Source organism: Neodiprion fabricii, chromosome 4 (assembly GCF_021155785.1).
Source record: "Neodiprion fabricii isolate iyNeoFabr1 chromosome 4, iyNeoFabr1.1, whole genome shotgun sequence".
NCBI lineage: Eukaryota > Metazoa > Arthropoda > Insecta > Hymenoptera > Diprionidae > Neodiprion > Neodiprion fabricii.
The window spans coordinates 771,297-797,325 of record NC_060242.1 but is presented as its reverse complement, the minus strand read 5'-3'; the positions used below and the strand labels follow the sequence as shown (position 1 = coordinate 797,325).

The 26,029-nt window shown below is 43.8% G+C and overlaps 1 protein-coding gene across 4 annotated transcripts in view; it reads left to right on the top strand.

The window, feature by feature from the left end:
• The first annotated feature begins 4,597 nt into the window (after window positions 1-4,597).
• The window catches only part of LOC124179878, a 122,364-nt gene continuing 100,932 nt past the window's right edge, over window positions 4,598-26,029 (top strand). For all 4 annotated transcript variants that reach the window (XM_046564730.1, XM_046564728.1, XM_046564729.1 and 1 more), the window contains exon 1: window positions 4,598-5,136. In XM_046564730.1, the coding sequence (XP_046420686.1) occupies window positions 4,630-5,136 (507 nt within the window). In that variant the 5' untranslated portion in view covers window positions 4,598-4,629. The remainder of the gene's footprint in view (window positions 5,137-26,029) is intronic.

The window sequence follows — 26,029 nt, the reverse complement described above, 5'->3', positions numbered from 1 at the left end:
GTGGTCATAAAGTCTAACCAAGTTTCCAGAGTTGAACGGGCACGTGAACGACCGGCGTAAATATCCCTTTGTCTTGCCAGGCTGCAGGAGGCGCGTCGTCGTCTTATCCTCGGCGTTGCTTGTACCTACTGTCCTGGAAGTGCGTTGTCAGCTTTACGGTAGTACTCGTTAGTCGAGCATTAGCCTGAGTGCCCGAAACCTCGAGACGATTACCGGATAGTCGGTCGAAAGTTTTATCTATTTTTTTAATCGCCGCATCCGAGATTTAAATAAATTATTCTCGTTGACAGAATAAATACGCGATTTCTCGCAGGGGAAAATCGTGAAATCGACGCGGAATGCGACGTAATAGAAAGGACCGGAGGCATTCGCCACCCGCATTGTCATCTCGGCGGGAGGTTTCAGCGCGTATTTTGTTCCCCTAGCTAATCCCTTAATCGGCCAAGCTTCCGTTTACCATTTGTGCCAGCGAATAGTAGTAAGAAGATTGCTTTCCGCTAAGCGGTGCCGCAGAATAAATATGCCTAAATCGAGCAGGTGTGTAATTTAGGGTGGTCCTTATTCGGGGCTTGGACAAATTTTCATTGGAACGTCATCTGGACCCGATCCGAAACATTGAAAAAAAATCTGTGTATAGCTTCAAGCTTCTACGTCTACTGGAACACGTGCTTCTAAACTCTGAACGTTTTAAATGTAAAATACGTGTGGCTTTTATAACCAGTTATTTCGTTTTGTATGGATTGGTATAAATTAAGGGACCGACTTTGAAATTTGGCAGAGCTGTTGGTCATAATGATAGACGTAAGACCTGAAAATTTCAAAATTTTATCATAATTTTATAGCATATTTCTTTTTCAACGCAAACTTAATAACATCATTTTTATTAGGCTTATATATATAATATATAAGGGAACGATGATTGCAAAATTTTGAAATTCTCAGGTTTTGTTCTTATCACTGTATGCAACTACTCTGCCAAGTTTCAAATCGGTCTTCTAATTTATACCAAAGTCATACAAAACGAAATACCTTGTTATAAAAACTACATGTATCTTACATTTAAAACTTTCGGAGCTTAGAGGCAAGTGTTCGAGTTGACGTAGAGGCTTTAAACTTTACACAGATTTTTTTTTTAATAATTCGGAACAGATCCGGCAGGCGTACCAATGAAAATTTTTCCAACCCCCAAATAAGGACCGCTCTAGGGTGTATCGTGCATCACCGAAATCCTATTTTCTCTCCAATTCCTTCGGAGAAAACCGGTCGAGAATATTCGACGCGTTTGAGGATGTATTTATTTATAAAATCGTGCGAACCGAAGACGAAGTCTGACACGTTATACGTTCGTGATTATAATTAATTCTCGACTTTTTCATCCTCGCGTTACAAAAGCGACTCTCTCCTTTTGTCACTCCGGCGCCTTTTGTCACACGGTGGTAATTATTGCGGTTCGTTAAGGGTAGTTCGATTCCGTCATTAGAGGCTCGACTCGCGCTTTGTTCGGGCCGCAGCCTGCAGCGTGTGGCTATTTTATTCCGTCTACTTACACGGCGAATGCTCACCTGAGAAGGCAGGAATAATATTCGCGACAGGTTGCGAATTTCGTACAATTTTATAACCATCCGAACGAATCCGCAGCGTTTGATGGGCGATTCTTTAACGCCGAGTATACTTTTCGAAACGGCAATTTTCAGCCATTACACTCGGCTCCGGATCATCTGGAATTGATTAAACGGATTCACCCTGTCGGCACTGCAGCAGCTTGACAGCCGGCGAGACGAGAGTTCCTCTCAACAACGGCGTGTGACGTCGCGTGTCCTGGACACCGAGGACCCCTTCACGACATCCTCTCCAATCCAAACACCCAACCAATTTCCCTCCCTCCTCGCTCGAATTATTTTTCTCGTGTAAGCCCGATTTTATTTAACCGACGTTTTATTTTCTCTCTCGGGGTAATATTAAATACCGTTCCGCTGCCGCTGTCGCTGCGCCGGATTTTCATACCGAGTACAATTAGAAAATTGGGAGGATCAAAACTCGTTTCGCATATCCGCGGAAGGTTCGTCACAGTATTCGTTGAAATGAATTTGGTTAACATGCGAGAGTCAATGCCATGTTATTCAATCGAGACTTTTACGTGGAGGCGTACGACTCGTTTTTAATTATTTTAAACCCAACAAATATTCATTTCCCTTTTTTTTTGTTTCATCCTGCACTGACATTACACTAGTTGCACGATAGATTGCGACGTCCGGAAAAAGTGAAATATTTCGTCAAGTAATTATCTTTCCTTTGAATAACAATTTACTTTCATTGAATTGCGGTACCCATACCTTTGAGGATATCACGTAAAAGAGAAACAAAAACACGAAGAAAAACACCGAGGACAAATCACCCTCCTCTCTCGATATTGCAGAAGGTATATGATACATAAATCCGAATTAATTTCATCCCCCGGATTTAATATCGAATATATATATATATATATATATATATATATAGACTTAGATGTATATATATACATATATATATATACAGCAAAAGAGAGGGATTTACATTATATTATTTTTCCTCAATCTGAATAACTTATAATAATGAAAAGGATTCGCATTGACCATATTTTACTCCAAACGGCATCGTTGTTTTATAATTTTTATATGCACGGTTGAAATTGTTTCACAAATTTTTGGTTATTGTCCTTGAATCAGTTGAAACAAGCAAATATTTCGTACGACAGCCTAGCCGAAAAATTCACCTTCTTCGGTGGCTCCAGAGATTTCCATGCCCTCCGAATATCGATCATTAATTAATTAATCCGGTATACCACAGGGAAAATGAAACGAAAGAAGAGTGGGGTTGAAAAACTAGAATAGCTGATTCACAGAAGCACCAAAATATCGAATTTGCAAGGACGTGAAAATCTAATTCGTAGATTTATCATGTATGTATAAAATCCAAGTATAGACAATCGAAAATACAGAAAGGTCAAAAGAAAAAAAGGGGAACGACAGAATTTAGAATCTGTACACGGTTCTATGTTATCGAGATGAATTCCGACTCTTCTACATTCTGGCCTTTCTATTTTTTAACTTTCGCATACCACGAATTTCTGTACTGTTTTAAATTCTAATAAATTAAATTTTGACTTTATTAAAATCTCGATATTGATCCCCTTCTGTTCTTTGATGTTTCTATAATCTCACCTCCACCCCTTGAAACAATAACATAGATCAGAAATTGCAGCTTCCGGTGAAGAGATACAAGGTATTCAAAGCCAAAGCGGCGTCACTCACCGCAATCACCTGTACAATACCTGTCGTGCCGGGAAGGTCATCCAGTCACCTTATACCTTACGGCGGATATTATACATAGATATGTATACACACAAATCGCGATCGCGAAGAGCGATGACGAGCGGTGAGGAGAGGAGAGGAGAGGAGAGGAGAGGAGAGGAGAGGAGAGGAGAACTGCGCGTGTCGTTTGCGCACCTTTAACACACACCTGACGATGATTCGACGGCGGTGAGCGGCGTTGAAGTGAGCGGAGCGGCGTCGGCGGAGATGGCGGGGTGTGTGGAGAGGCAGGGGGGGGGGGGGGCGTCGGAGAGGGGGATGAAAGCGTCGCCGTCGATCGTTCCCGGCGTGCCAGAGGGGGGATGGAATCGAGTCTGGCAACCGGCTCGCGTCAGTCGAGCCGTGCGCCTCCATCGCGGCAGAGCAGCTGCCGGAGCGACAATTAATTTCGGGTGTTCGAAAGCTGCCGCGCGGTTTTTTCATACGACCTCGTGGAATTCGTCGATGGGTATTGAACGATGACCGGACTACGCGATAATACATACTTCGCGGATTGATTTTGTTGGTTTTCTTTCGTTCGTCGCACCGTTGTACGCCGATTATTTATCAGCTGTCGGCCGAAGTTTCTTTCGGTGAGAAAGAAAGAAAGAACGAAAGAAGGGAACACTGATTGCGAGTAGTCGAGACTAGTAAGAGGCAGGCGTCCTTCTTCATCCTCATCTTCTTATTCTCCCAGGACGACGACCTCGTGTTCTTCCTCCTCCTCCCCCCTTACCCTCCCTCCCCCCCTCCCTCCTCCCGCCACGCTTCGTCCGACACTTCGCCGGCTAATTCTTTCCTTCTTTCTTTCGAACTAACAACAGTGTGTGCGTGTGTGTATATATTTTACGTAACGAAGTGATTGTGTGATCCTGTGATACCTCGGCAGATTAAACATACATATATCTATGATGTTCCAACGCGAGAACGTAAACTTGTTGTTGCTCGTCGACGAGTGAAGGGCAAAGTTTTGCGTGTCATCCGCCGCGTCTGCCGATCCGAAACAGTGAGACTCGATCGTCACGGGTACAGGTGTACGTATCGTACAACGATCTTCGAATCGGCGGGGTGGTGTGGGGGGGGGGGGGAGGGCGGGGGGGGGTTAACGACGAGAGGTTGCGACAAGGAGCGGGTGGTAGAAAACCGCCGGTATGAGAGTATAAAGTAATCTCTGTGTGGTGTCCAGGCGACAGGTGTCGGTGTCGGTGGGGGTGGGGGTGGGGGTGGGTGATATGGGGGCAGCGCAGGGGCGGAGGTCGGCGGGGGCGACGGTCTGAACTCGCATCGAAGTTGAGATATGACGATAGCGAGCAACATTGTCGTCGAGTGGCTGAGGTCGCTCCACCTCGGTCAGTACTCGGAGTCCTTCATCGACAACGGCTACGACGATCTCGAGATATGCAAGCAGATCGGGGACCCGGACCTCGACGCCATCGGCGTCTTCACCCAGGCCCACAGGACCCGGCTGCTGCAGTCGGTGAAGACCCTGAGGGAGGAGGGAGCGGCGAGCGTCTACTTCACCCTCGAGGAGACGAGCGACTGCCTCTGCAGCGACAACCTCAGCTCGAAGTCGTCGAGGACCTCCTCCGAACGCCCCCCCAGCGAGAAGGACGGGCAGCTGCAGCGCGCCTCTCCCACCGCAAGCTCCTCCAGCGGGGGGCAGGAACTCGCCAAGTTCAACGACGAGTACGAGGAGGGCAAGGCCGAGCTCGTCAGGATACCCAGAATACAGCTGAGGCTGCTCATTCAGGAAAAACTCAGGCACGACGGCATTCGACTCGCCTCCCAGCCCTACACCACACCGGTGAGACGATACACGAACGATAGGATTTTACCGGGAAATTTATTCGGGGTGGCGACAGACCGGGAAAACCGGGAAAACCGGGAGTAGTCGGGGAATTACATTTGGGGAAAAACGTTTTCAAACCTCAGCTACGCTTCGTAAATTCAGCCGAGCTAACTTTTGGAAATGGTATTGTGAAATTTCTAATTACTTGTCTGACGCGAAGCGACGCTATATCTATTTTAGATCCAAATTTGTTGTTACCCAAGTTTCGTGGGAAAAAGTCAGGGGATTTTGTTTGAGAGCAAAATTGTCGCCACCCTGCCTGTTCTCTCACGATGAGGATGAAACTGGTAACGTTACACATCAGGAGGAAAAATATGGAAAAGTCGTTGTCGAATATAATTGGATAATAATGACTTTCGAGGATTTGGCTTTGTACAAAATATCGCTACATTTCGTTCGTCGTGACTTACTAAATTTCAGGCATCAATTTCCAATGGTGCGAAGTAGGTAACGATTTTTCCCAAACATGCGTCGTTTACAACTGATTTACAGTAACGTTACCAACTTCATCCCCATCTATCACGCACGTATATGTATATTTCTCTCGGCTAATAGTTGTTCGTACTAAACCTTGTGCATGAAAGAAAAACAAAGCTTCTCGCAAGCTTTTATCCCCCTGCACGCGACGAAAGTCTCTGAAATGAATTTTCAGTCAAAAGATTCTAAAGTTAAACTTTCTCGTCTTTTGGGGTGGGCTTCTTTTGGACGTGGAGAATGCGTTGTTTGAGAAAAAAAAAAGAAAAAAAAATGTGATAAGCAATAGCGATTGTTTCATCGTTGCGATCGTTAGTTAGGTACTCCCGTAATCTTGTTCCGATAAATCTGAGATAAATATAATCCTGCGTATAAGGCAATAGAATCGATATCCTCGACGTTCTCCCGCACAGCGACGATGTTGATGACGATAATAGGCAACGGCTGCGGTTATAAGAGATATAGAAACGGACGAAAAGATCGTTAGCTTATCTCGGAACTCGCATGGCTGGTCGTATACATGCATATATGTACTTGTCGTATATTATACATGGGTATAATAACCCATACCTACATGCGCGTATCCGTGTAACGTGTATCCAGCTACCTCTGCTCCTCTATGCTCGGGGGCAAAGAGGCGAACTACGCCTTTCAAACATGCGACATACGCCATGCGCGTATGCATACATATACATATACGTATTCATACATGTATGCACACGCGTACGTTAAACACATTACACGTAGTTTGAGCGTGTATAATTCACGTGTGTGCTCAACGCCTTTCGATAAGGATTATACGCGCATACATACGGTACGTCGCGGCGTCGTATGCACGGTAGGCGTATAATCGTTGGTCGATCGTTTCTCGTGCAGGGTGTAAAAAAACCCACTAGCTAACACTTTACGCTGCCGATGCCACGCCACAACCCCGGCGGTATATCTGGGATTAAGTATTCGATCGATCCCACGTGTACGTTACGCATACCTGTACGAATACAAGGTATGTACGCACGTGCCTAGATCCGCGAATTATTCGACTGTAAAATTTTTTCCTCCGCTTCTTCGTACTGTATTAACTGATTGTTCGGATCGAATTTTCATCTTCTCATTTTACCTCTGATGGAACATCCGTACGGAACTGTATTTTATGGATGCGTTATCGTGCACGTCGCGTTCAATGATTTCAATTCGTCAACTCGGGCAGCCTGAGAACGAACACGATCGTTACTAATACATCGTCGTGTGTTCAAGCGTATACAGTTACGTGACGACTATACGGTGCGCATTTTTCAACCTGTTCCAAATCGAACCATCCGATAACGCCCCACGGGGTGACGATCTTTACGCCTACGCGATATACAACACCCCTTTCCTCACCCTGTGCGACACATACCAATTCCTCCGTGTACGTATACACGTTGTACGTTGGCACGCACCCACGTTTCACCCTGATTCTGGAAATTACTTCTCCTCCGCCACGTACTCCGCGAACGCACGAATTCAACCCCTGCAGGACGTATATTTGTCCTGCGTGTGTGTGTACGTATAGGTGTACGTATATACGTAGGTATCGCGACGAATAATATTTCACCACCATTCCTCGTTTACCTGTTCAAGTTTATATATTTCCGAGCGCTTATTTGTTTATTTTTATTTTTATTTATTTATTTTTTTTTTTTTTTCATGCAACGACGACGAGGACCGCCGACATCGATATCGATAACGAATTGAATTAATCGTTTCCAACCGAACGACGAGGTATAAAATACACAACGTAACCCGCACCGAGCGTACCTACATATTCCTATTCAGAATCCCAGACATGACTTACGACAACCTAACCGAACCTCCGCCTTAACAACCGCACGCAACTTCGATGCACGTACAAAATCTTGTCCCTCCCCTCTTTTTCCTTCAGTCGAGTTAAACAGCGGCCGTGGTGGTCCAGTCAATCATTCTTCTCTCGTGCTGCTGCAGGGACTGCCGTGCGTGCCTGCGTGCACACGCGTGTCAGGCGTTTCTACCAAGTCTGATGCCACGTTTCATCTCCCCCTCCGTATACTCTGTTGCTTGCACCGTACGTGTATCATCATCGTCTTACACGCGGTTTCGCCGGCCAATCGATGCGTCTTACACGCACGTACGTATCTACTGAATTTCGCACCGCGGTTTCAACGAACAAGCCGTCGTCGTTACGTTATCGTCGTTCGTTTTCGCCTTCGTCTTCCTCCTCTCTTAATTCTCTTCATCTCGTCGCAGGTTCATTCAGGCCCAAGGCGTAAACGCTGGGTAAAATACAAGGCGCGCTCCGTAATAATCCTCAAGGTTCGATGACAAATTTTCTTCGGGGAATTTCGAGGTAATCCCATCGTTCGTTCCCCCATCGCTAAATTGCGCGTGTTTCCTAGGCTGTACGGGTATAAGCGTATCGCGGGCATCCACCGCGCACACTCGGGTGTACGAGTATGGATGTAAGAAACTGTCCCCAATTCTGTGGATAAGGAGCTCCGGCCGCAGGGTGTTAAGGGTTGATATAGACGCGCCGCCGAATGGACCCGGTCACTTATATTGCCGGTCGAACTAATCTCTCCGCTCTCGCGGTGCTTCCAGACTCCAGCCGACCGACCCTCGATGCCCTCGGGGGGACGTAAGGCGTGTAACATGTATATGCGTGGCTATTCGGGAAACCCGACAACACGGATACGTATAGTTATAACGAACGAGAATTTTCGTATATTGAAAACAAACGTTTTATCGGACGGTACTTGAGAATTATCGCGTTGAGGAAAAAACGTTACTTAGCAATTTTGGAACCGTTTGAAATTCAGTAAACCGTAACGAAACGAAACATACTCGTGTTTTGGAATCCTAGGCCCTTCGGATTATCATTGCGAAAGTAAATAAAATAGCGACCTTACGTGGAAAATTGTAAGAGGAAAGCGATACGATTGCACCGGTCAACACGAATTTTGACTCTGGGACTCCGAGTACCTAAATAATAAATGAAAAAATACTTTTATTGGATAAAGTTTATTTTTGTAGAAATCAGAACGATATATCGGATTTTGACCTACTTTGTCAAACATTTGTTTTAAATAACAGCTAAACAAACTACAGTTTTGCATTGAAATCACTCTTATTCAAGAATAGAAATTGATGATAAACTACAAATGTAAAAGAATTGACAGACAAAGTTTATAAATGAATATTTTTCGTACTTCTTTTGTTTTTCTATGGAGTTTTTCGTATAAAACCCCAAACGTAGTCTCCCATCGTGCTTTCATTATACTACCCCTGGTAACGTTAATAACGACAAGATCCATCGCATCTTGGTAAAAACGGTTTCCTTTTTCTTCTGAATATCCACCCATATTAGCTATCGACACAAAAACTTCAACAATTATTTACCAAGGTACAAAAGACAAAAACAAACTTTACAAGTAATAACGAAAGGTTTTAGTTATTTTCCGATGTATAGAACAGAAATTTATTTATTTAAATAGAAGCCCAAGGAAAAATTTTTTTTTTTTTTTCTCAATTTTATTCTTGTACGATTTTTCATTCCCATACGTACATACATCGATATAATATCCTACCCTCGAGTTTCGAGTTGTGCAACTTCGCTCTCGCCAATTGCCTATACTTTATATCTACTGCAGATCCCCCGCGTTTTACTATATATATATATATATAAGCGAATCGGCAGCGTGGGTTTGTATCACAGATATGTGTATATGTATACAGACTCGATCCTACATCCGCGTGTGTATTAAACGCATACCTGCAGAGGTTACATACGTACTTCTACGGTAATAGCGTTTAAATATTTGAGTGAATGTCCAATCGATATCCCCTGGTCTGCACGGCTATATCAGGGTGGCAGGGAATAAGGGGAGGGAAGAGGAGGAAACGCTTCATGAAATATCAAAACCGGAAAATGAAATACTTTTTCCTTTCTCCCTCTGTCGAATCAGAGTTTTTCCTCTTCTCGGGGATACGTTTTTCTCCGTGCAGAGATAAATGAGGTATGAATACATGGATGAGTGAATGAACGAGTATGATTTTTCAATACAAACACATTTCTTTATTATACTTTTCATTTTCATCCCCACTCGCGCAAGAGACGCGGAAAATGAACAAATATGAGAATTAATAACAGCCTTGCGGATGTAAAATTGCGCACCCTCAACTATTCGCTGTGATGTGGCAAGAGCGTTTGCAGAGTCTGCTCGTTCCTTTTATGTGCGTCTTATACATCGTCGGCGGTATTTCTAGATCCCTAGCCGACCGATATCCGTCATTGTTATACCTGTGCTCTGATCACGCGACCACGGCACACTCGAGTCGAAGGTGCGGATGGATTATTTCTAGAAACGACGGCAGTTGTACGAGCGTTCGACCCCTTTTCTGCGCCGACGAAGATTTTCATTGGATGAGAGAAAAAGTTGGGAAATTTATTGTGAAAATTGAAAACACTGCCGATGCAGTTCTCTCGGCGTATATTTCTCCGTTCCGCTATTCGATCGCTATTCAAACGTCGAGTAAAGCTTGGGAGTCGCGCCAACCGCGGAATTACAATAACTATATGGCGAGCCGTGGTGCGGCGACTCTCGGCGAAATGCAGTTTCCGCCGCTGCATCGCTGCGGGTCGAGGAGAGGAGAGGAGAGGAGAGGAGAGAAGTACGAAGGACCTCTGCTCCGAGTATGGCTCTCGATCTCCCTCCACTCGCATCGCCGTTCTTTTTCTTCCTTCGGTTCTTCCTCTTCTTCTACCATGGGACGAGAGGAAGAAGAAGAAGAGAAGGAGGAGGGTGACCGAGGAAGACCGACGATTACCGAAGGTGATCCTCTCGCTTCCTTGACATTCCTGCGCCGCGTGAGACCCTCACTTTATATCCTCGAGCTCCTCTTCGTCGCGGTGCTGGAGGCTAGGTGGCCGGGACGTTGTCCCTTGTGAATCTTTGCAGGTTTTGCCTTCTTCGCCGATAGGACGAAACGAGATTAAACGCAGAGGATAATAAACCGGCGAGAATAACAAGACTCGTATGGATTACGCTGCGTCTTGGTCGTTTCATTTCGACTCCTTGCTCCTTAGCTTTTCGCTCTTGCCTTGATCGCCGCCTATCTCGTATCCAACGTGGAAACTTGATAAGCTTTCCTCGTATTCTCTTACCCGCATGCAACGTATATTGCATGGCAAAGACTGCGAAGGATCTCACATTGCAACAACGCGATGCAGTGATTCATTTCTGTGAATCGTTTACGAGGCCGAAGTTAGCAATGTTGATATAACGAAACATGACGTTAAAAGAAGAAAAAAAAGAAATTGAATATTGTGCAATTTTAGAATGATTTTCGAGGAGTTGACTTTGCAAAATATTACTATGTTTCGTTTTTATTACAGTTTACTAAATTTCAGACAATCTCAAAGTTGCGAAGTGAAGTAAAGTGCCTCGGGATAAGATCTCCGGGACAAAATGATCCTTGAAAAAAAGTTCCCCTGCATAGAATTTCGCGGAGGGATGATTTTGACCACGGAGGATTTTGTCCGGAGGTATTTCGTTAAAGGAGATTTTGATGATAATCGCGAAGTAACGATTTCTCCGGAATATGTTGCATCGTTCAACCTCCTTATCCTTTTGCCGTATCAGGCCGATACGTTGAGGTGACATGATAATTTTCTGGAAAAAGTCGAGTCGCTTCTTCGCCGACGAAATTTCTTGCGCAGAAATTACAAGGTCCCTACGTGAAATACATGCATGTACGTAGCGCTCGAGATGTTATTCCGAGAGAATAAAAAGAAAGAGAAGAAGAGGGAGAAGAGAATTTTTCGATACTCCGCGTTCTCCATCCGCCGGCAGCTCTTAGCGATCGGAGGCTGCAGTTTGCGGACCCTCGGCGCGGGGAGGGAGGATCGCGAGGATCCTTGAGGTTCCCACGTGGACCTGCAGAGTGGAAAAAGACTTTTGCTCGCTCGGCCTGTGCGCAGTTGGCCAGCCAACTAGCCCGCCTGACTGCCTTCCCGTCGTCCTTTCAACCTTAGCTGCAGGGTTTAACAAGGCCGTATTGGAACCCCGGTTCTCCTCTGACCGGCAGAATAGGTGGGTACGTACTACAAAGCCCGGAAGGCTGCGAACGGACTGCGAATAGAAATGGAAACGGTCGAATTAGGTGTCTCGGTGAAAACTCGACGATATTTTCAATTTCGTTGTTAGATCGGAAACATCGCCAACCAGTTTTTCGTCGTTATTGGCACGATTGCACGATCGTGGTCAGTTCAGGTTTCGGGTTTGGACTCGCCCGGACTTTTGAGGCACAAAATCGCAGGGTCCTTAGATCCGAATGACGAATGACGCAGCCGCTGTCCGAGAAACAAGAGATATTACGCACAAGTTCCTTAAACTTTCCCGGACTACTTGGAGGATTTTGAGAAGGAAAAAATAAGGTCTCACGATTTTCCGCGAACGATCCTGATGGTAACATCACGGGTAGGTAGACACGTGTAATTGATCGGTGGGATAAAAATACCTGCCTCTCGACGAATTTACTACCAGTCTGTAAATCTTGCGGCTTATTCTCTCTCCTACACACATATACACACGTACTAGGTATATCGTCTCTTTTCTCTGGAATTCTCGAGTGTGGGTGTAAGGCATAATAAGGGAAATAGGCTTATTGTCGGGACGTATGGCTACGCCTGCGTCTTTCCGCGTGTGTGTGTGTGTGTGTGTATACGTATGCATATTACAGTCGTCTTCATTGAAGCGATAGAACGGAATGAAAGCGAAGGGGCGACGTCGAGCGTATATTGTGCGTACGCGTAGGTGCGTGTGGTACACCGTTGGTGGTGTGAACGCCATTAGCCCATCTGTCTTCCTCCCTAATGATTACGGCCACGTGACCTGATGGCCATGCCGTGAAATAAATAAGGAAGAGGCTTTCCTGACTCCAAATTGCCCGCGCAAGTCGTATAACTCTGACATCGTTATGTACATAATACATGCAATATACGCACAGGCAAGGTAAAGAAAATTAATAACTTGTAATAATAATTGAGGCACTGCTTGAATTAACTTTACTTTATTATTTTGTTATCAGTAATTGCCAAAGCTGATTTTATCTTTGTCCAATTCCAAGTACTAAATATTAAGAAATTGGAATATTGTACACTCTTCGAATGAAGTTTATAGTATTCACATTCTGTAAATAGTAAGTTGCAATTTATTTCTTTACTTGCACATGGCTGTAGCTCTCTTTTGCTGCTGCTGCTGCTGCAGAAGGCATGCTAATTAAAGCTACGTATATATAGTGTGGCGAGCAGAAATTGAGGAGTTTAATCAAGAGAGAGAGAAAGAGAGACAGAGAGAGGTAGTGGTACAATTCCTTATTAGCGTTTCTTCTTTCTTTTCGTCTCTTATCCCTCTTATTTTTTCTTTTTCCTCTATCTTGCGCTTATTTCCTGTCCCCAGAGATTTTCTCCTTTCGCATTGTTATTATCATACGGCTAAACGTGTGTGCAGGCTTATCGCATATTCCCATTTCTGCAGATATTGCATCATTGCAGAAATATCGCCACAAAAAATCAAAGGCTAGGTTTGAATGTTCGGAAAGAAAGGGAGGGGGGTTGATTCATCTTTGCACGATTAATATATGTAACAGTCCAGGAAGCCTGGCGATTGCGTCGGAGCCGGGTGGAACGGTGAAAAAGAGAAAGGAACCGAGATCGGTCGTTGTACGAGGAATCGTTCCTCAGGAGAGAAAATTGCTCTCTATCTCTACCTGGTATACAAGCGTTCAAGTTCGTTACGACTTACTTGTTCCCCGTGCAGAGGCTAGGCAAAGACTATTAGCATATCGACGAAAGATTTATCGTCTCGTAGAGCTACCGCCGTGCCGGTTTGCCAAAAGAAACTAAAAATCGACACCGAATCTGCATACGAATGTCCGACGTACAGGTGTGTACAGTAAAATTGCTACATCGACGAAAGGGAATGTTGAAATTGTTTGAAAAAAGTTGCATCGCGTATTCCTGGTCGTGGGAATTGAACTGCGAGGTGGGTGGGATAAATTGGTGTTTGACATACTGGATTGATTTCGTTCAAGTTTCGAAGGTTTCTATTTTTTCTTCCGGCTGATAATAATTCTGTAAAAATTCAATGGTTTGAACAAAATCTGAAATCAATTCGTAAACGGTTCGATTTTTCATTTTTAATAAATAAACAAGCAATGAAATTCTAAAATAAAATGATTCGAAGAACGTTCCAAACCTCAACCACATACAGTGTTCCGCGACAAGTGGAAGAACAAGCCTGATCCCTGTGACCGTCTCAAGTTTCATTGGACGCGTCGCATTCGCGGAGAGTGAAAAAGAAGAGGAAGAAGACGAAGAAGAAGAAGAAGAAGAATAAGAATAAGAAGAAGAAGAAATAGTAGAAGTAGAAGAAGGAGAATAAGTTTCGGGGACCTGGGCGGAATTGTTCTCCGCTTGAGGCTACAATCGTAATACGCGCTAAGAGGAAATAACCTCCTGTACCAACGTCGGTGCGGGCCTCGTGTTGGCATTATAATGCCACCCACACACGCGCGCATTATAATATGTACACGATGCCGCTCTGCTACCTAAGCTATGCTGCCGCCTTTAACTACGCTCGAAACCTTTGTTCGAGACGAGCCTTTCCGCTCCTCTCGTCGCACAATGCTCACCAAGCTAGTCTCGTCCCACAGCGACGAGGTAAAATAGACTAAAATAAATAAGTAGGTAAATAAAACCTGCAGGGAAGAGAGAAATTGGACGTGTTTTTTTATATCACATCCTCAATTTATTTATGCTTGCTATGACCTGCCTCGGGGTTATCGCCAGGTGTCGTGGTACCCGCCTTTCATCTAACTCGGCCCTTTAGTTTGACCCTTTTTTGAATCGGTTATTCAAGATTTATATTCAATTTTTTAGATATCGCAGGCATTTTTTTTTTTTTTTTTTTCGACACTTAGACTTCTGCGACGTCAATGTCGATGTTTTGAGAGGGATTATGGCGATTTCGCGAATAGAGTGAGCGCTGTAAATAAAAAAAGTGTTGAGAATGCCTGTTTTTACAAAATAAATGTAATTGTGGGAAGGTTATGGAGAATAGAAAAGTGGAACTCGGTATTGTTGTTAAATCCGTCGTAAAAATTTCCAAATTCAAAACAGAGGATCCAACATGGCGGATTGAAAATATAAAAATTACTCCCATTCCCTCATATACTATCGGCCATTTTGAGTATTGGAAATTTCTCAGATTGGACCCGATTTTTGAAATCAGTCACTCCGAGAACTCTTAAATACCCAGTTTTAAGGAATTTGACTGCAAGGAAAAATGTATACTTCAATCACAGTAGATCTGGCAATTTTGCAACTGACCAAAATTCGTTGCCTCCTATGTACCGCAACAAAGCAAAAAGTAGTCAGTAATTTGGTCGCTCATTGTCAATCCTACTTCAAAGTAACTCTGCAGAGGTACCAAATGCAATAAGAGTGTGAATATTTTTTTCGCTCGCAAGTTGAGACGAGCTTCCGTCAAGATTTTGATAAAATTGTATCCTCGGTCTCTACTCGTACGAATGATTTTAATATTCCCTCCTCCGACGTGCGTCCAAGACCAAATACCTTGTAGTTATCGCACAATAATAAGAGAGGCACGATAGCGTGAGACCTCGTCCTCTTCGTCGGTCGTTTCCCAGCCGATTCTTTTTCTTCCTCGTTCTCGTCTTCTTATTTTTGTTTCGACGCGGTCCAGGTAACTCAAATTAAATCATACTCCGGAGCGATCGCCTTCTCGGCTCGTTGTCCCTTCGTATTTCCGTCCAAGCGTCGCCGCGCCGCGGCGTGCAGCCATGAAAACGAACGTCGCTATCTCTCACTTTCTCCTTCTCCTTCTCCCTCTCGCTTCCTCTTATCTGCCCCCCTCCCCCCCCCCCCCCCTCGATTCTCCGCACCTGCTAATAAATTGGTCCAGAGATATCAATCTCGTTCGACGAGAGACGCTGCAGGATCCATCCCCGTGCAGCTATAGTCAGGGAATTATGCCGGCGCTACAGACCGCGGGAGGATATCCGATCATCGAAACGCGGATCCTCGACTAATTAAGGTTAACGAGCCCCTCCTCGCCGCACACCCCTCCGGTATACCTATACAGGCGCCATATATATTTTCGTATTAGTACGTCCTACGGGACATTCGATGTTATACAGGCTGACGTCGGGGAAGAATACGATCGGAGAGTCGTGCATACTTCCCTGTCACGCCACATGTCGTGGCCTTTTCATTTCGTCTAAACGTGGAGAGAAAATAAAAAAAAAAAAACGAAATTGATAAAATATCAAGAAGGAAGATTTTACTACCCTGCGTTATCTTCTCGCCTGTACAACATACCTTGTTATGTATATATGGTATACAGTTGTATATGTGTATATGTGTATACGCGCATATGTACCCAAGTATAAGCGGTAGTATCTCTGCGCAAGGTATGCGTGTACCTATAACGTACATGCTTCCGCACGGCAGTCGCGTTTCTACAAATATATATATATACCTACAAGGCATGGAATGAGCCGGAATACAAATTGTCATTCTCAGCCGAATTTACAATCCCTACCCCTAAGCTGTAAATACGTTGTTAGGGCACGAGGATACGGAAATTATTACAGCTATACACACCACCTATATACGTACAATGAGAACTATTTTTAACAAAGCGCGGTAATAAAATCTGACGCTTCTCGAGGTAACCAATCGATCACCGGTGCACCGTTTCTGTACAAACTTATCCAAGGTGTAATCTCATACTCATCGGAGGAGGAATGGAGTAATACGTGAAATTATACGTGGGTACCTTATACCTCATGCCGATGGAAAGAGGTACGGTTGAGTGAAGAGGAGGATAGACGGGCGACTGTGAAAGAGGTTGGTTAAGCGATTAATTATTATTAACATCGGTGTCAGGCCGTGGTGATTCTTTGTCGTTTTTATTGTATCCGTAATGCACGAATTCTAGAGCGCTACTTTGTCAAGCTGTACTGTACGTGTGTATGTGTGTTCACGTGCTGTGAAGTGGGTCAAATACGAACGAAATACTATAAGAGGATCAATCTTTTCCAATGTTGTTTAGCGAGTTTCAATCACCCTTAGACGTCGTACGAACCTCTGCGGAGTGTTTAGTGAATAATAAACAAGCCGGAGAAACAGTTTTTCATCGCCGTGAAAAGGAAAGAGTTTGTCGGTCTGTCCGAGAAAATTTTTGCGATGATCTTGAAAACGGCCCGGTAAAAATCCGAAATGACAGGACTTGGCAGCCGAATGGAATATTTTTGAAAGAAAGCTCGGGAGAAGAAAATGTCTCGAGAACAAAAAATTTATAAATTTTTTTATAAAATAAATATGTAAACTGGGAAAAATATAATCGTTTATTTAGAAAAATTAGTAAGAAGGAAAAAGTATATGTTTGTTGGAAAAATGTTAAAAATTGATTTGTTTCCGGTAAAATCGGAAGTTCGAATCGATCGGAACATGGCACGGATTTTTCACGTCCATCATTTCGTTGTAAAATTCTGCAGGCCTTAGATTTTTTCATCAAACCGTTTCCGAGATCATCGCGTTTTTCTAGAAGTTGGGTGAAATTTTCTAAAAAGTGATATTCGATGGAAACCACGAATACTTTTTTCTTACATCACGAAACGTGACGAAAAGTAAGAAAGACAAACGAGTGACGACCTGCGCAAAAATGGGGGGTTTCACGCAAAGTTGAAGCAAAGTGACAATAACGTGTACGTAAATAGGAAGACAATGCACCTCCTGAGAGCGAGGAAATTTCTACACCGTCGGTGAAACCTCGACAGGAACGTGTGACAAAACAAAGCGGTTGCAGGGCTTCGTTCCGTCTGGGAAACCGCGGCTGAACTTACAGGATCTTCCGCCGTCTGCAGGCTTCGGGAAATGCAGTTTGCGTTGCATCCACGGCCAAGACTCGAGGGTATATCCAGACTCGAGTGGAGGAGATACCAGCTACGGATGTCCCGGACTGTAGAGAATTTTTCCGCCGAATCGCGGAATCTTACAATAGTAGGATACGTATGACGTGGAATCCAAGAGATCGGATCGATTGCTTTTCATATCGTGGGTACTTTCTTCCTCGTTTATTGTTATCCGTTCATCTTTGTCCCTCGTGTTGCGTTGGCTTCGGGAGTCACGTCAACTCCTTGTAACACTTATAATTGAGGGATTACAACTGTTTGGACGTGAATGAAGTTTCATCGTGATTAAAATAACAATACGATAAATATGTTTGACAAGAGGTAGAACGTTGCGATTGATCGATAACTTGGGGAGTTATCATTGATAGATTGTTACACGAGTATAGATTGAAATTCGTTGATAATAACTCGCGACGTGAAGATGTCGGGTATGGTTAAAGGGGTGAGGTACCCTTGAGAGCCACAAAACATGCCTATTCTCAAACGTTATTTCTGACGTCGTAAATAAAGATAGACGTTTGATTTTTTATTATTGTCAATTTGAATCGTCCAGTTATCAACTTGATTCACATTTAAAAACAATTGTGTTTCTACAATCTGGAAGATATTTACTACAGATTGTTGGGAGCAGATTTTAGAGATTTTTTCCGAAATTCCGCACCCAATATGCCGTAGTCGATGTCACTATCTCAGTTTAAATTTTTATCTAAATCGTTGGAGCCGTTTTCGAGATTCCATATACACCGTTCAACGTTGCGACGCGGGCAAAACGCGCGTTATTGTTAATAACTTTTTGATTACTGAAGCTGAATCACTTTTTCTCAGATGAGAACAAGGTTGATAAATGGACGATTCAAGTTTGAAAAAAATCAAGTGCCTATCGTTATTCATGACGTCAGAAATAATCAATGGTATCCTGACGACCCCCTTAAGGGTGCGTGTACAATTAACGTATATTGGCAATTGTAAAAATGGCAGGGTTTTAGGAGAGGGTGGAGGAAAGACAGGACAGAGATTATAAATTTGTAGGACGCGGGTGTGGTGGGAAAATGCAGTTGGGTACTTGAAAGGTTTGTAATTAAAAATACGGACAGAAAACTAGCGGTTCGGGTGAAAGTAAACAGAAAAAATTTAGGAACCAGATGTGTGGATGTGAATTACCTCTTCAAGTTAAGATACTCGCACAGGTAGATGGGGGTCGTCTCAATTCCCTGTAATCCGACTTGTATCCGGTGCAGGGTTCAGTTACAACAGATGTATGGGGTATTCCACGTCAAACTGAACGGTCCGCTTCTCTGACCCATTTTAATCTGATTGCCCTTTCACACAATCAAAGTACATATTCAGAGGACGAACTTTGAATTTATTCAAATTTTTGCGACGCATGATTACTTCACAACTCATCCAACAAATTGATTTCAACAATAGTTTGATTTTTTGCGCCTACGTAGCGTAAAACTTGGACGGCGTGTGAAAAAAGTTCTTCGACAAAAATTTTAGGTTCTCTTGCGAACTTCACGAAAACATTTTTTTCACATTTTTCATAACCCCGTTTCAGTGTAGTTTTGATACAAAATGCGCACAAATTATTTGTAACGAAAAGTATCCCAATCGAACGGGCTACAATTTAAAGACAGCGTGCCTTCTTCAATGCGAAAGGTTGTCCGAAAACTTCGCAGTGGGCGGTGCATTCGTTCGGAAGATACATCGACAAATATTCACACAGCGTCGAGAATTCGGTTCAAGTTTCGCGCCGCGGCAACTAATTTGCTCGCCCTGCGCGTGGCGACGCTGCGCATGCGAGAGCGATGTTCAATTGTTGCGCGTTTTGTTTATAAGTTACAACGGTTATAACCTCGGCTGGCGACTTTTTCTCGCGGAGTATAATTCGGTCTATCGTTTATTAGGATTCCTGCCATGATACGTGACTTCCCTACCGCCGGACAATATATTCGAAGCATATTCATCCAAGGTAAGAACTCAACGACGCGTTGCCTATCGTAATACCGACTTATAACTTTCACCGTTCGTATCGCCACATCGCGGTACGTATGGATGAGACATTTCACAGTTCGACCGTTTTGAGCTATTACTTGTAACTTTTGAACTGCTTTTCCGCCCACTACGAAACTTATAGACAATCTTTGGTATTATAAACGACGCGCTGTGTAAAAATTTCAGCCAATTCGATTATGACGCTGTTTTGTTACGAAAGATTTCCGAAAATTTTTCTTCAAGCTATACCCTAACGAGGCACGAAAAATTGCACAAAAGCTGATTATATATTATATATATACACGTATGTACGATATGAGGAAATTCAATTTTAAAACGTGCAAAATTCTGACATCCAGTTCGTAAGTCCTGTTTCACGTGATCCTGCAGCAGGTCGACGGTGGTGGTGTTGCAGATTCTGGTACCTTGAAGCCAAAGGCGTGTAGACGTGGATACGTATGCAGGATACCTGAATGTATTCCACTTAGCCGACAGCCCTGCGGCGGCTGCAGACTTGAGCCCATTAAATCGAATTAATAAGCCGTACTATGCATGCAGCATGCTGTGAAATATGATACCCTGCGACCCGGCCAGCTATCCTATGGCCACCATTCGCCACCCCTTTTCAAAGTGATGGTTACCGGAAGGACTGGCTGCCTGCAGCCTGACTACACGCCCCCCCCTCTCTCTCTCTCTCTCTCTTTTGCAGCAGATACGCTGCATACACTTGAGCCGTACACCGCATACACCATGAGTGTTATGCATATCGAGGGAAGTTGCTTTCGTGGAGGGAAGAGAGAAAAATCAAAAATCGCAACGAAAAAGACATTCTCTTATAGACAACGCCGAAAAATTTTTACGCTTCTCTGCGACAGGTCATTTGGGGCGGGGCTGAAATACCAAATTTGAAATTTTTCGTAAGTGCGAAAATGCAAAAATTTAAAAATCTACAATCATCGAAATTCCGAATGATCCAACATTTTCAGTTCTGCGAATTTCTAGCTTGATGAAATTTCACCACTTTGATCTTTCTTTTGGATTTTCGATATTTTTACGTCCATAATCCTGGTCTTTCTAATCTTTTTACACCCGCTCGTTGAGTAAACTACACTACTTGGGTATATTTTAACTTTCGAAATGTCACTCTGTCGAAACTTTATTTTTCGTAACTTTGCTTTATCGTAACTTGAATGTTCGGAATCTTGCATTTCGGAACTTTGATCCGTCGGATTTCGGACGATTCGCAGCTTCGTTGTTTCGTAAAAGTTTGATTTCCTTACTTCAAATTTCGCGACGAAATAATTCGGAATTAGGCGTTTTCGGAACTTTTTAAATTAGAAACTTCAACTACACCCCGGTCATTATTGTATATATGGTGAAGTCGAGAAGCGAGTGTAGCGGTAGCTTACGGATATTAATACTCCCTCTCGGTGCAGGGTGTTGTGTCGTCGGTCTGGTTTTCCTTGAATTTATTTACTTTTCTTTTTTGTTTCTTACCTCCGTGTCTATAACGCTTTCCCTGCTGCAAGCGATCTCGAGTATTTTCACGACGAGGGGATTTGAGCTTTGAGCTCTGACCTAACGGCGTACCTTTCACGCTAGAAATTATTGACCGAGTCAGTGCACCGCTTGAACAAGCTGCAACACCTCGTATCTCGGGGCTCCAAGCTGATCCTCCCACCCTTGTTCCTCATTCATTCGATCGATACTTATCACGATTTTCGATCGCCCGTGCGCGTTGCCCTAATTGCAATTTTCGCAAGGATTTTTTCCTTTCAAATTGATTCGCTGCGTCTGCACCATTTCCCTACAACTACCGCAGCGCGGTGTTTACAAAAAGTCACTTTTGCACCAGTCCGCGTTCCAGCAGCGATAATTTTATTTTATTACGAGAAAAATCTCTCCAGCGAAAGCTGTTCGCGATATTGTCGAATAAGGTTAATCTGCGGAGGAGGAGAACCGACGAAACGTTTGGCGACGGACGCTCGCGAAGACCGGGAAAAGAGGAGAAGAAATCTGCAGAGGCGGTTCGCCGTCGTTTTTATTTGCGCGAGCGGCGGATATCTCGGAAGGATCTTCCTTGAAGCAGCATTCATGGGATCCTCTTTGCTCTCCTGCAGGTTCACTCCGATTCGCTCTTCCGTTATTTGCTTTCTCTCTCTCATTCTCTTTCTCTCAGTTCGAGTTTGTATGGTAAAAAAGTCGACGCCGACGAAAATTTACGACTCTCAAGCGAAGCACGACACGCCGCCGAACCTCGGCCTCTGAATACATACCTTATGTACGTACACATACATATACATACGTATATGCATATAGATATGCGTATGTACCTGGGACCTATACGCCGGAAAAATAACCAGGCTACGATCCAACCGTCAAACATGATTATTTATTGTCTCACTATCATTTTATTACGTGGGGATATACATTCGCGTATATTATATGTTTATAATACACGCATATGCGATATGGGTTTGAATCTACGGTGAATCGAATGTTTGCAACGGATCGAACTTTCCGCGATCCCTGTGCAGTATACGTACCTACATAGAGGAACAATCACAATAGCCGAAAGTGGCTGTGAATCTGACGGAAACGAAGCATTCTCTTTTGCCTGTATAATTTTTATTTTATTGCCAATTTATTTTCGTCATTTTCATTTCGTTCGTCTTTCACTATGCAGATTTATAATTCGCGTGTAGGTAGGACGATATAATAATGGAATCAACGAGAGGCGCGAATTTCACGCATCTCCGCGTCTATAACTACCGTAGGTATACCGCATACGCTATGTTATACGCCCGTGCATGCAACTGCTGTTGTCATTTTTGCACGTACGCATGCCCGTACAAACTGCCGTATCCCGCGCCTCCTTCCTTTATCATCTTTTTTATTTCCGTTTTATCACCAAGTCCCGTCAGAGGTGCGCATGCCTTCCAGGTCTGTATCTGTGTACCTGCAGCTATTCTCGAGGTTTTCCTATAATATTACCGCATACAAGCGAGAGGGAATTGGCACTTTACCAGCAAGAGTAAAAAAAGATAAAAACCATTTCACCAACCGCGGTACAACTGCAAAAATGTTTCCATCAAATTGCATCCTTTTTCTCGGCAAGTCTTGTTTCTTCTTTCTTTTTATCATACCCAGCCCACCTCCCCCCCCATCCATTCTCGTTTTATCTACTTTTCATCTTATTGCTCGATTTTTCGCGCTACTTAATCCTTTCTCCCGGAATTAACAACGTTTTTAAATCCCCGTTAAAGTATATTATTATTAACCGCTCCGCCGTCGTCGAATTTAGGCACAATGTATCACGTGTAAAAAGAACATTTTTTCCCAAACTACGATCGTGAGTGAAAAAAAGACGTTGATCCAGAGAGAGATGGACGTAGCGATGTTTGAGGATTTAAAGAAATTATTACCCACGTTCAACGGCGTACAATGTACGCTTACAATATCATACTTGCGTATGCGCGTCTGTAATATGTTGTAATATTCGAGCACAAACGAGTGACCTCTTTAATTAATTTCAAACTTGCCCGACTCGGCGTATTAAAGCGGCTCTCCAGCCATGCAGGTGATAAATGTGAATATCTTGCGCGATGTGGATACGATTTATATCCTCGACTAGCTTTACTCGTTCGCGGTTCGTGATTTCTGGTTATAATTCACCCAGCGCTCAGCTCTCTGTGAGACTGCTGCTGAGTTTCTGACTTTCGTCCTTGTCCCCGTCGCTTTATGTATATACATACACATTATTGTTGTTGTTATTGTGTGCCGTATCGCTTCGCAATTGGGGGAGAAAAGTATAGGAACATATCGATCGAATGCAATAATAGGAAATGTTGAAAAAATAAAAGTAAAAAAAACGAAAAAATAAAAATAAAAAATACCTCGAGAACAGTTGTGAAGAAAAAATAATGTATCGACCAATGCGAATCGAGGTGCAACCGTGTAACGGGAGTGTTTGAATTAAAACTGGTTTATGCACCTTGTACATCTTCCGCACGTCGCTGTCTCTGTTAATTGTAAGGGGAAAGAGGGCGCAGGTTAAGGGAACGCCACTTAATATCTATATATAATTATAAGGTAATCGAGTCTGCAGCCAATCAATTTTCCTCACGCTCGAACGAATGTTATTTCAACGCGCTCGGGAATATCTATCTATGTACATTACAGAGAGATATGTGGGGGCAGAAGGTTATTTTCTCAGATCACCCCTAAGGCCCGGGAATCCATGTACAAAAGGGAAGTTAGAGGGTGCCGATGGAAAGAGGAGAAGGAAGATGGATAGATAGATAGATAGATGGGGATAGAAAAGAGCTGTCAATCTCTCTTTCTTTCTCTCTCTCTCTCTCTCTCTCTCTCTCTCTCTCTCTCTCTCTCTCTCTCTCTCTCTCTCTATCTCTCTCTCTCTCTCTCTCTCTCTCTCTCTCTCTCTCTCTTTCACACAGACACAATTTACCGTATTCCTCTTGCTTGTAATTTCTTAGATCCAGCACGATCTAGTCTGGAACTAGAATTATTTCTACTTTTATATCCTTTTATTGTACTACTTTGTTATTACATTTTGCCAACGGCTCGCCAACGCATAACGATTAAATCAATCAATCGGTCGATCCCTCTCTCTCTCTCTTCAGTAGGTCTACAACCCGCGAAGATGAAAGTTCAGTTTCAATGTCTGCCAATAAAGTTACGCGAAGTCTATAATGAACTCTGATCACGACGCTTTCGCGCATATTCTAATTCTCGATACTTCGTTACCTCATTCTCGTACTTGTATCTTATACATTATATTTTTATCCATACAATTTAATCTTTAACCGCGTTAGGAGAATCTTTTCTACATTCCATTTTAAACTTTCTTGCATGACTCGCCGAGCATAAGTAAATGAATCATATTCTCTTGAACAGATTATTTCGCCAACTATTTCTTGCCGGTCCATTTACATTATAATCAATTGTTATTTAAACGTTACAACGCATACTTACATTTAATCACTTCTCTTTTGATAAACCACCGGCGGTACACGTCCTTCTCACCCTTCGAAACGCGCGTTTGCAGCGAAAATATAAGAGACGGGCTTGCATGCGGACGCGGCAAGATCGCCTACCCCTCACTTTTTTCTCCCCTTGATCCATCCTCCGCACCTCGGCTTGCGGCCCGAGGCAAGTGCCCGCAGACGAGCCGAACCGAGCCAACCAACCAACCCCTGCAAGCCAAACTCGATCCGACCCGCCGGCGAAGCAGCTTCTGGCTCGCTGCTTGCTTTTTATCCCGCAGCCCCCCCAACCTGACCACCCTTACCGATCTCTATTCTTTCGGCGGACGGCTGCCGCCGACCCTCTTCGCCTCACGTTTGCCGTGGTTCTTCTACTTTTCTATACCTACATTCTGTATATGTGGATACACGCGTATAGGTTATGCATGACCGTAACGATATGTGAAACGAACCGCAGAAGTTGGGCAAGTTTGAATGGCTTACGTAGCATCGTCGCGAAACAACCCATTTTTCTACTCACTCGTTCGCTGAACTGTATTATACACCCCCTTCCCTTCCATTTTCAACAAATTTGAAAAAAAATTTACTCCCTATTCTTCTTATAATTGGATACGTTATACCATCCGTACAATAATATTATACTGGTTCAATCTGCCCTTCGTTACTTTATTTCATCGACGTCTTCCTTTTTTCCTTCCTTCCTTCCTTCTTCGCGTAGCGACGTAATCTTGAAAACGCTGTGCGATCTCCCCGGGTGAAAAGTGATAGCAGGCTGTGACTCACTCGCGATATGCTGCAGGCGAAATTTATCAGCAGTCCAGCTGTTTCTCCGTCTCTCCGTAGCTGCACGATCCTCGTGGGAACTCTTTCTCGATTCAAATAATTTCAGAGTCTCCCTCTTTCTCTTTTGAACAGCCTTCCCCTGCAAAGTTGAAGAAATTTTGCTGCGGTTTACTCGCCGCGACTGCAGCGTGTACACATATTCAAACACGCGTGAGGATGAAAATTCTTTCTCAAATTTTCACTACACGACGATATAAAAATAAAATGAAAAAACTCGGTAACTTTCATACCTTGCATGATTCATCCGCCGCCGCGTTCCTTCGGTCGTTATTGTAAGGGACGAACCCCCCCAAATTTCTGCAGGGGTGTAAAGCGAAGCTGCTGGCTAGCCGCGTTTTCTACTCGTCGAAATAGAAAGCACCCCTGCCGTCTGCATCCCTTGATCCGGACCCCAAAAATCCCCGTCCGTCTACCGTCTAGTTAGACGTCGCCGCGACGCGTGTCTACAATTTATTTTAACGGCTTATTACGCTCTCATGCCCGGCAATCAATCCTGGATTAAGCCGACCGTGTAACCG